Source organism: Meles meles, chromosome 8 (genome assembly GCF_922984935.1).
Source record: "Meles meles chromosome 8, mMelMel3.1 paternal haplotype, whole genome shotgun sequence".
NCBI lineage: Eukaryota > Metazoa > Chordata > Mammalia > Carnivora > Mustelidae > Meles > Meles meles.
The window spans coordinates 16432110-16442699 of NC_060073.1; the positions used below are offsets into that span (position 1 = coordinate 16432110).

Sequence of the window (10590 nt, forward strand, 5' to 3'; positions counted from 1 at the left end):
TCATGATAGTCAAAAGAAAAAATAAGGAGAATAGCAATAATAATTTATTATAAATTATATATATGTGTGTGTATATATATATCCACACACACACCCCTTTTTGTTGTTGGGTTTACCATTATGGAAATTTTTTAAATGAATGAATGATATAATAGAAATAATTCTTGAAACACAAACTTAGTTCCTTTGCTCTGATGTGTTCAAGAGAGAGCAGGATACCTTATTTGAAATTTTCTATAGAGAGAATTACAAATATTAGAGAATATTCTCTTTTTTATTTATGAATACTAACTGTTTGAACAGTTGTTATTGTATAAATATCTTTCTTCTTATCAAACCAGAGTATAGACTGAAATGTGAGAAGTATTTCATAATCAACAATGTCAGAATTGAACTCTCAGGAAAAGTAAGAACCAGGCTGGCATTACGAGGGAAGTTACAAGTTTGAGGGCAGAAGTACAGAAAAAAGTAAGGAAATCAGGTGCAATGTAATAGAATATGTTGGACAAGTGATGATAGACACTATTATATTTGATATCTGTACAGATTAAAGAATCAACCAAAACCCTCAATTCATCTCCTGCTTTCTGAGGTAGTTGTGATATGCCATAGCTTTCTCATGGCATTTTTCACTTCTGCATTTCTCAGTGTGTAGATGAATGGGTTGAGAAAAGGGGTCCCAATAGTATAAAATACAGACACCATCTTGTCCATAGGGAAAGTGGTTGGGGGGCGTGCATATATGAATATACATGGACCAAAGAATAAGACTACTACGATGATGTGAGAAATGCAAGTGGAGAGAGCTTTTTTCCTCCCTTCTGCACTGTGGTTTCTCAGTGAATGCAAGATGACAATGTATGAAATCATCAGAAACACAAAACTGCCTGTGCAAACGGTCCCACTGTTAGACACCCATTCTAGGTTGGTCATATACGTGTCCATGCAAGCAAGTTTCAGCAAGGGCTGCAAATCACAGCAGTAATGATTAATCAAATTGGGTCCACAGAAAGGCAATTTCAAGGCCAGCATTATCTCAGTAACAGAATGGATAAAAGCCACTATCCATGCAAGAACTATCAGGATTGTGCAAACCTGCTGTCTCATGATGGTTGGGTAATGTAAGGGCTTACAAATAGCCACATAGCGATCAATAGCCATGAAGGTGAGAACAATGACCTCCACGGGACCAAAGAAATGTATTGCAAAGACTTGAGTCATGCACTCATTGTAAGATATGGTTCTTTGTGCAAAGAGTGAATCCACAATGAGTCTGGGGGCTGTGGAAGTTGAGAAACAGGAATCAGCAAGGGACAAATGAAATAGGAAAAAGTACATGGGGCTCCCAAGTGTCCGGCTGAACTTGATGGTCACAATAATCAGCAAATTCCCTATCACGGTTCCCAAATAAAAAATGAAGAAGATTACAAATACCACCTTCTTTTTCATTGGATCTTGGGTCAATCCTAGCAGTATGAACTCAGTAACAGTGTTATTTTGCTCCATTATTTCAGGCCAAGTGGAGAAAGTGCAAGTTAGAAATAATCTGCAAAGAAGGAAATATTAGGAAATGAATACTCCATTTGGAGGTCAAATCCACATGCTTGTTCATGAAAGGGCCACTTACCACTGGGTAATATCTTATCTTCTGTGTTATATTTTCCTTTGAATAAAGCAGGGATCATAATATTTATTCACAGTCTTTTCACGTGTTTGCTTATGGAAACAATGAAATATACTAATAATGATTAAGTACCCAATTATTCAGGGATAATAAACATTTACTTAATGAATTTATTTTGAGAGGGTATCCTTCTGAGCTGAATAAATTTCCTTATTTTACATCATAGACCCATTAAGGTAGAATGTTGCAAAAAGGAGAAACTCATGAATGATATATATAATTGTGCTTTCATACTGTTTTGAAATTGATAGATGTTTATAAAGTATTTTTTAGTAAATATTTTGAACATTCAATAAATGATGTGGAACTTTTTTTTTTCCTTAATGAAACCTATGAGAGAGAGAGTGACACAGGGTGAGGGAAAGAAAGAAAAAGGACAAGAGAGAAACAAACAATATTTTAGCAGTGAATGTTCAGTCAATTCGTTTAGTCTATCATTAAGTTTATTTTGATCTGTTCCCTTGACTAAATTAATTTTCTTTTATTTTGGCTGTCTATAATTTATAGTTGCTTATATTTGTGAATTCAGCTTCTGTCATAACATTTTGTACTTTTTAAATTATCCTATTCTGTCCAAAGTGGAATTCTTCACCTCGTCCAGTGTTTTGATGGGTCCATCTGCATATTTTCTTAAGACCGAAGGAGAGACTGAGACTAAAATAAAGGATAAGTAGGGAACGCTTGGCATAAATCAAAATATTGTTTCAAATTTCATGTTATTTTAAGCACCAGGGATTTAGACAATGAGATAAAGAAACTGCAGATCATAGCTAAAACTTTTTCATATGATTCTTGAATTATATGTTCTTGTAAGTTCCATGCCCTGACATCAGCAAAAGATAGAAACGGAATAGAAACAATATTCATTTATGTATACAAAACTGGAAAAATCCTTTTCTGTCTTCATACATATTCCCCATATAATAACACAATTAACTCTATAATTGCCAAGGCATTTAAGTATAGTACCAACATGTATTGCAGACAAAAGCATAATTTTCTCAAATATAAATGGATCTCAAGATTGAAAACACAATCCATATGGTGCCTGGGTAGCTCAGCTTGTTAGATATTCGACTCTTGATTTCCACTGGGGTCATGATCTCAGGGTTTTGGAATCCAGCCCTATGCTAGGTCCTGTGCTGGGGATGTAGACTATTTAAGATTTAAGATTCTATCTCTCCCTCTTCCTCTGTACCGTCCCCTGCTTTTGTGTTCTCTCTCTAAATAAATAAATAAATAAATAAATAATAATAATAAACCATGGAAATGAAAATGGAGAAAAGAACTGATATCAAAGGAATCTTCTTATTAAAAATAATGTGAAAAGATTATCAATTTCTTTCATAGAAAAATACATTCCATTCAAATCCAATTATTTATCTTTTCATCTAGATTAACAAAATGACAGTTTTGATAAATGTCTCTTAACAAACAGTTCTGAAAATGATGTTGGACACAATTGATTCCACACATTCTTGGGAGGAGTTTAAAGGGATACAATCTCTCCGGGGGTGATTTTTAGCATTGATGATATTTCATTGCCATATAGACATAGGTCCAGTGTTTGCATTTGCTGCAAATAATCTCACTCACAGGTAGGAAGATCATCACAGCAATCCTTTCCATGTTGACCAAAGTTAAGAAACAACTTCAGTGCCCACCAGAAGGAAGCTAAATGATTCAGGAATGGTATTTTATGCAATCATCAAACAAAGAGAAGTGGCTAAATATACAATGGTTTCTAAAATATGTTGTAAAGAGGCAGAGTTCAGGACTGTCTCCTGAAGATGGTAATATTTTCATTAACAGCAGAATAATATCACACACACACACACACACACACACACAGACTCATATAAATTAACTGTATTTAGAAGAGTATCAAGATTAGTATATCTGTGGACTCAGGGTGGGGAAATTGTATTCTTGGAATCAAAGGTAAGAGAATTACTTGCCTTTTAAATATTCCCACTGGTAGTTGATAATCTGTAATAATGATGCTGCAACAAAATAAAGCTTTTTAAAGACCTTCTCTTAGTATATGGTTTATTAATGCCTTTGGCATATTACTGGTACATAACAACTGCATTTTGACACAGGCTGCAAAAACAGCAAGATTTCTAGGGCTAGAGTAGGATTTAAATATCTGTGTAAGAGGGTGAGTCACTGCAGAGACAGTTCTGGACTCAAGGGTCTTTACCACATCATGCCCCAACTGCACTGCCCCACCACACTGCCATTCACTACAGGTTCCCCTACACTCTTATGAGTTTCACAAATAGGCTCTTTGTCCAACTCTTCAACAGATAGGAGTGAAAACTTGTCTGTGGTTTCTAACAATTAAATATTATAAAGAGATGTATAACTATTCCATCCATACATCTACCTATCAATTTACTATGTTTCTATCATCTATCTACCTATTATCTATCAATCTATCATCTATATTACAATGATATAGACTTAAAGATTTGTATAATTCAAATCAGAATATATATAAGAGTGGCATACATTTTAAAGAAGAAACATAAGGAAGGTAATATTTATTTGTTCACTGTTGAATTCAAGCATTTAGAAAAATGTACATATTTAATAAGTATTCATAAAGTAAATGAAAGAATTAAGAGAATCTCCTATTGATACAATCTAATCTAATGTTCAGTCCTTCAATATTCTGTTACCACTGAAAAGGGAAGCCTACTACATGCCAAGTAAAATCATCAACTCCATGGAGCATCCTGGAACACTGGACTAGATACAATTTTTATTTGCCACTCCCTCCACCAGGAGCTACTGTGTATTTCTTTTATTCTGTCTTCTCAGTTTAGATTGTCAAGCTCTTGTAGAAAATTCCCTAAACTTTCTATCCTTTCCCAAATGCCTTTTATGTGTTAGGTGTGCATTTGGCATTGATCAGATGAATTTTCTCAGAGTATGAAGTACAACTATGGTAATCCCCAACACAAATCTCACCAGTTGTGTTAAGAGCTTATGCAAAGGGTAGGGTGTTCTGTCATTCTCTTTTATTCCCAATGTAATTCAGTCACTCTTTACTCCAATGAGAATAAAAAATATCCTTCTAAAATTCTGTCTGATCTCTTTTGATATCACTGAGGCTCAGGTTCTCACCTGCATTCCAGGAGACAAAGTTGGTCCAGGATTCTTCCCACACTTTCTGATATCCACTCTCACTTATAATTTTGACAGGGAAATATTTATGTTTTGTCTTTCCTACAGCAGTATTTAAACATGAGTGATGCAAAATATAGGAGTCTGGGGAGGTCGTTCCCTAAAGTGTTCCTTCCCTTTTAATTAAGACGCAAGAACTAGATTTGGCAAGAACTTAATCTTCACTATGTATTAATGGACTTTGGGGAAAAGCTGATCTCTTTTTGCAATTAAAAAGTGTTTATGTGGGCCATAAATGACGTGCTTTGACTAGAATTAAAAAAAAAAAAAAAACAGTGATTATCTAGTGATCTCGTGGCAGGACTTTGTTCCTGATACCTTTATCCAAAAAAATTAATTAGGATTTCTTAAAGAAAAGGCTGATTCTAGATCTCAGGTGGGGATTTTACAAGATGAACTGGTAAATAAATGGTAATACACACAGACACATGCACACACACACACATAACTGACACTGATAAGAATATGCCAACGGGACACAAGAGCCACTGGAAAGAGCCCACAATGCCTAGAGCTAGAAAAGAATTGAGCAACAAAATAAATGACACAAATTGATATATGACCCATAATTTAAAGATCCACAAGTTCATAATGATATGAACACTTAAATAAATAGGCAATGAATAGGGAATAATAGACGAACTTTCCACTAAAACATTCCTAATTATTTTGTTGGTATTCTGCTCTCAAAGGGTTATAGGATAACACTCGATCTCTTATTAGTGGGCTGCACAGAAGTGAATTCCTTCCAAAAGGCACATTGTGGAATCCAGCATGGGAAATAAATTTACAGAGGACAAATGGGGCAAACACTACCTCAACCAGGTGATCAAGGTTAACCTCAAGGATGATGAGTCACAATGAAAGTATGTACCCGCTGGCATGATGTGATGCAAATGACAGTTTACTTCTGTGACTCTTCTCCCAAAACCCAGAACTCCAGTCTGATCTTAAATAAAACATCAAACAAACCCCAAATAAAGGTTCTTATATAAAATGCCTGACTAGTTCTGCTCAAAACTTTCAAGTTTATCAAAAAACAAGGAAAGTTGAGCAGAATTATTGTGATGGGCACTGAGTAAGCTCTAGAATTGTGGAATCATTATATACACAAGTGAAACTAATATAACCTTGTATTTTCAACATAACTGAAGTAAATGAAGAAAAGTATATTCAGAGAAACTGTCAGTGTCTGGAGGTACTGAAGAAGACATAACGATACACAGTTTATTTCATTTAATATGTCATCAGACTATATCTGTTTTGAGCATGGGTCAGAAATTCCTTCCTTTTCCATGCTGAATAATATTCCATTGTGTGCATTCCACATTTTGGTTATTCATACGTTGATAGACACATGGGTTGCTTACACATTTTGGCTATCATGACTAATGCTGATATGTACATGAGGGTATGCACAGCTCTTCCAGTCCCCACTTCCAGTGCTATATTCCCAGAAGTGGAAATGCTGGAACACTTGGTCATTGTATTATTAACTTTCTGAAGAAGATCTTATTGCCTTTCACAGTGGGCTTCAACATTTTTATATTTTTATGGACAGTGTGCATTAGTGTGTTTAGTGATGTTGATTATCTGTTCATGTGCTCATTACTCATTTGTATATATTTTTTGAGAAATGTTTATTCAAGTCTTTTGTTGATACTGAGTTTTAGGAATTCCATGAATTGCCTTTCATTCTGTTGATTGTGGCCTTTGATGCACGGACATTTTTAATATTGAGATTAAACATTTTATAGTTTTAGAGGAGTCAAGATGGCGGGGAAGTAGGAGGAGGCACCATTTCAACCTGTACCCTAAAGTGAGATGATTACCTACCAAAGAACTCCGACCAACCATGAAATCAGCCTGAGATCAGAATTATACACGTCTGGATCTCTACAGGAGCAGAAGATGCCAGTGGCAGGTAAAGCAGACTGGGAGCGTCCAACTGATATCAGAAGATAAACAAAAGGGGGAGGGAGCCACCAGAGGTGACTGATTGGAAAGTAATACCCCAACATGAGAATGCTTTGTGTCTGGGGACCAGCATTAACTTGGAGTCTGGTTGAAAGCACTCAAAAAACAAAGAGCAAAGGATCACGGGGGGTAATAGTGGGAATCTGGGCGGTTAGGGTCAGGGACCTAAGTCCCCCAACCCAGGACAGCCTCCCCTGGCGCTGAGCCAGAGAGAGTGTGGCGGAGAAATCAGGTCTCCATCCCGGAGCCGCCAGTGCGCCTGAACGCCAGTGTGCCCGAGAACGAGTGGGGTCTGGCTCCCATGAGGAGCTGGGAGCCTGGCCAGACGGCAATCCTGAAACGCGCGCGTCCCACACCCTCCCTTGGGATACTTGCTCATAGGCGCTAGCCTGGAGCTCTGGCATCCGGAAAAACCAGACATTCCCAGGCCGGGACAGTGGGAAAATCTCAGTGTGAGATCTCTGCTCGGAACATCTCTGGCGGTCTGGAGCTGCCTAGACAGCCACCGCTGCCCTGGTTTTGGGTACAACGAGGAGCTCCTGCATCCCCAGGGACAGTGACTCAGAACCAACTCAGCCAGCAGCTTTTCCAAAACATTCTGGGGCTTCTCTCTGAGAGGGAGGTCGGGGTGCAGTTTGCTCTCCTCTAAACCTCCAAAAACCATCAAAAGCTGTCAAGGTGAGAGAAAGCAGATGAAAGAATATAAAAACCCCAGAGAACAAAAGGCTAAAAAAAAACCAGTTTCCTCAGAGCTCACCCCCTTGAGGGGAGCGGGAGGACCTAACTCAGGGAACATCATTGTCTGAAAACCCACGTTGCAGGCCCCTCCCCCAGAAAACCAACCAGGAAGGAAAAAAAAAAAAAAGACTACAAGAGAACAACCACCACTACTTCATAAATAAAACTTTTATTTTTAACTCTTTACCAATATTCTGGTTCTTTTTTTTTATACATACAGATAATTTTTTAACCTATTTACCACCACACTGAGATGTCCAGTACATCAAATTCTTTAATAACCTTCTAACCTGAACTTTTTGATACATACACCCGTGTTTTTCTTTTGCTTTTCTATTTTTTTAAAATTCTTTCTTAATATTAACTTAGTTTAGTCTAGTTTATTCTTTTTAATTTTTATTTTCTACTATACATATAGAATTAAACTTCAAGATAATCCCCTTTCCCCAATCAATGCTACCCCTATAGGCAAACCAGTTTCTAATCCCCCTGTAACTTAGGAAAGTTGAGTCCCTTAACAAAAACATCAAGATACCTTCAGGAAGAATCAAAATAACCTTGCTCACCCACACTGAGAATTTATAACCACTCTCCCAATTTTTCCTTCTGTCAGTGTTTCTGTGAATTTGTGTTTGTCCTGATAATATATAAATCTTATACTTGGGGTTCTTTCTGATGAGGTTCTTCCCTTTTTTTGCTTATGTATATATTTTTTTTCTCTTGTCATATACTTTTATCAGTCTTTTTGTTTGTCTGTTTTTGTTTGTATACTTCATAAATCTTACCTTGTGGCCCATTTGGGCTGAGCTTTCTCTTTTATCTTCCCTTTTTTTCCCTATCTCTCTCTCTCTCTCTCTTTTTTTTTTTCCTTCTTTCTTTCCCCTTTTTTTTCTTTCTTCTTCTCTATTTCCTTTTCTTTTCTTTTTTCTCTCATTTGGTGGGGAATCCTGATTGCACAGAAGCGTTCCAGGGTGCACATTGACTGCACCACAATCGATAAGTCCAGCTGCATCTGTTCAGTCATCTCTTTCCAAAATGACTAGGAGGAGGAATACACAACAGAATAAAAATACAGAGGATGGGCCTTCTGCAACAGAGCTAATGGCTATCGACATAGACAATATGTCAGAAAAGGAATTCAGACTAACAATTATCCAGGCAATAACTAGGTTGGAGAAAGCCATGGATGACCAAACAGAATTGATTAGGGCAGAACTGAAAGCCACCAGGGATGATGTTCAAAATGCTCTCAATGAGTTCCAATCTAATCTAAATTCTCTAAAAGCTAGGATAACTGAGACAGAAGATAGAATTAGTGATCTGGAGGACAAACAGATAGAGAGAAAGGATCAGGAGGAAGCCTGGAACAAACAGCTCAGAAGCCATGAAAACAGAATCAGGGAAATAAACAATGCCATGAAACGTTCCAATGTCAGAATTATTGGAATCCCTGAAGGGGAGGAAAAAGAAAGAAGTCTAGAAGATATAGTGGAAGAAGTTGTCATGTACTAGAGGCAGAGAGATTTCCTCCCAAGATTTTAAATTCTCGAAAGTCCTCACGACACCTTATAGTTAGAATGAGGAATTATGTTTCAAGAGAGACCCTCTTAAAAGCAGCTAGGACAGGGGCACCTGGGTGGCTCAGTGGGTTAAGCCGCTGCCTTCGGCTCAGGTCATGATCTCGGGGTCCTGGGATCCAGTCCCGCATCGGGCTCTCTGCTCAGCAGGGAGCCTGCCTCCCTCTCTCTCTCTCTGCCTGCCTCTCTCTCTATTATGACCTCTCTCTGTCAAATAAATAAATAAAATCTTAAAAAAAAAGGCAGCTAGGACAAAGAGCCTCCTTACTTACAGAGGAATGCCCATTAGAATAATGTCAGACCTTTCCACAGAGACCTGGCAAGCCAGGAAGGGCTGGAAAAATATATTCAGAGTACTAAATGAGAAGAACATGCAAACAAGAATACTCTATCCAGCAAGACTGACATTTAAAATGGATGGAGAGATAAAGAGTTTCCAAGACTGGCAAGGCTTAAAAGACTATGCAACCACCAAGCCGACACTGCAGGAAATATTAAGGGGGGTCCTATAAAAGAGAAAAAAATCCTAAGAATATCATTGAACAGAAATATAGAAACAATCCACAGACAGAAAGACTTCAAAGGCAACACGATGTCAATAAAAACCTATCTCTCAATAATCACTCTCAATGTGAATGGCCTAAATGCGCCCATAAAACGACACAGGGTTGCAGATTGGATAAAACGACAGGACCCATCCATATGTTGTCTACAAGAGACCCATTTTGAACCTAAGGATACACCCAGACTGAAAGTGAAGGGATGGAGAAGCATCTTTCATGCCAATGGGCCTCAAAAGAAGGCCGGAGTAGTGATTCTTGTATCAGATAAATTAGATTTTAAACTAAAGACTGTAGTCAGAGATACAGAAGGACACTACATAATTCTTAAAGGGACTATCCGCCAAGATGATCTAACAATTGTGAATATCTATGCCCCCAATATGGGAGCACCCAATTACATAAGAAAACTATTAATCAAGATAAATAGTCATATTGATATGAATACAATAATAGTAGGAGATCTTAATACGCCTCTCTCAGAAATAGACAGATCATCGCGGCAGAAAATTAATAAAGAAATAAGAGCATTGAATGAAACATTGGACCAGATGGACCTCATCGATGTATACAGAACATTCCACCCTAAAACAACAGAATACTCATTCTTCTCAAGTGCACATGAAACCGTCTCCAGAATAGACCATATACTGGGTCACAAAGCAGGACTCAACCAATACCAAAAGATGGACATTATTCCCTGAATATTCTCAGATCACAATGCTTTGAAACTGGAACTCAATCACAAGGAAAAGTTCAGAAGGAACTCAAACACCTGGAAGCTAAAGACCACCTTGCTTAAGAATGCTTGGATCCACAGGGAGATCAAAGATGAACTTAAACAATTCATGGAAACCAATGA

At 37.5% G+C, this 10590-nt stretch overlaps 1 protein-coding gene across 1 annotated transcript; it reads right to left on the bottom strand.

Moving 5' to 3' along the window:
- Positions 1–573: 573 nt before the first annotated feature.
- Positions 574–1506, bottom strand: LOC123949348 (olfactory receptor 4C11-like). Its single transcript, XM_046016761.1, has one exon. It carries the CDS (start codon positions 1504–1506, stop codon positions 574–576), a length of 933 nt encoding a protein of 310 aa, XP_045872717.1.
- Positions 1507–10590: the final 9084 nt, after the last annotated feature.

Coding starts and splice junctions, on each gene's coding strand:
- LOC123949348 (XM_046016761.1), bottom strand. CDS start 1,506: ATGGAGCAAAATAACACTGTTACTGAGTTCATACTGCTAGGATTGACC.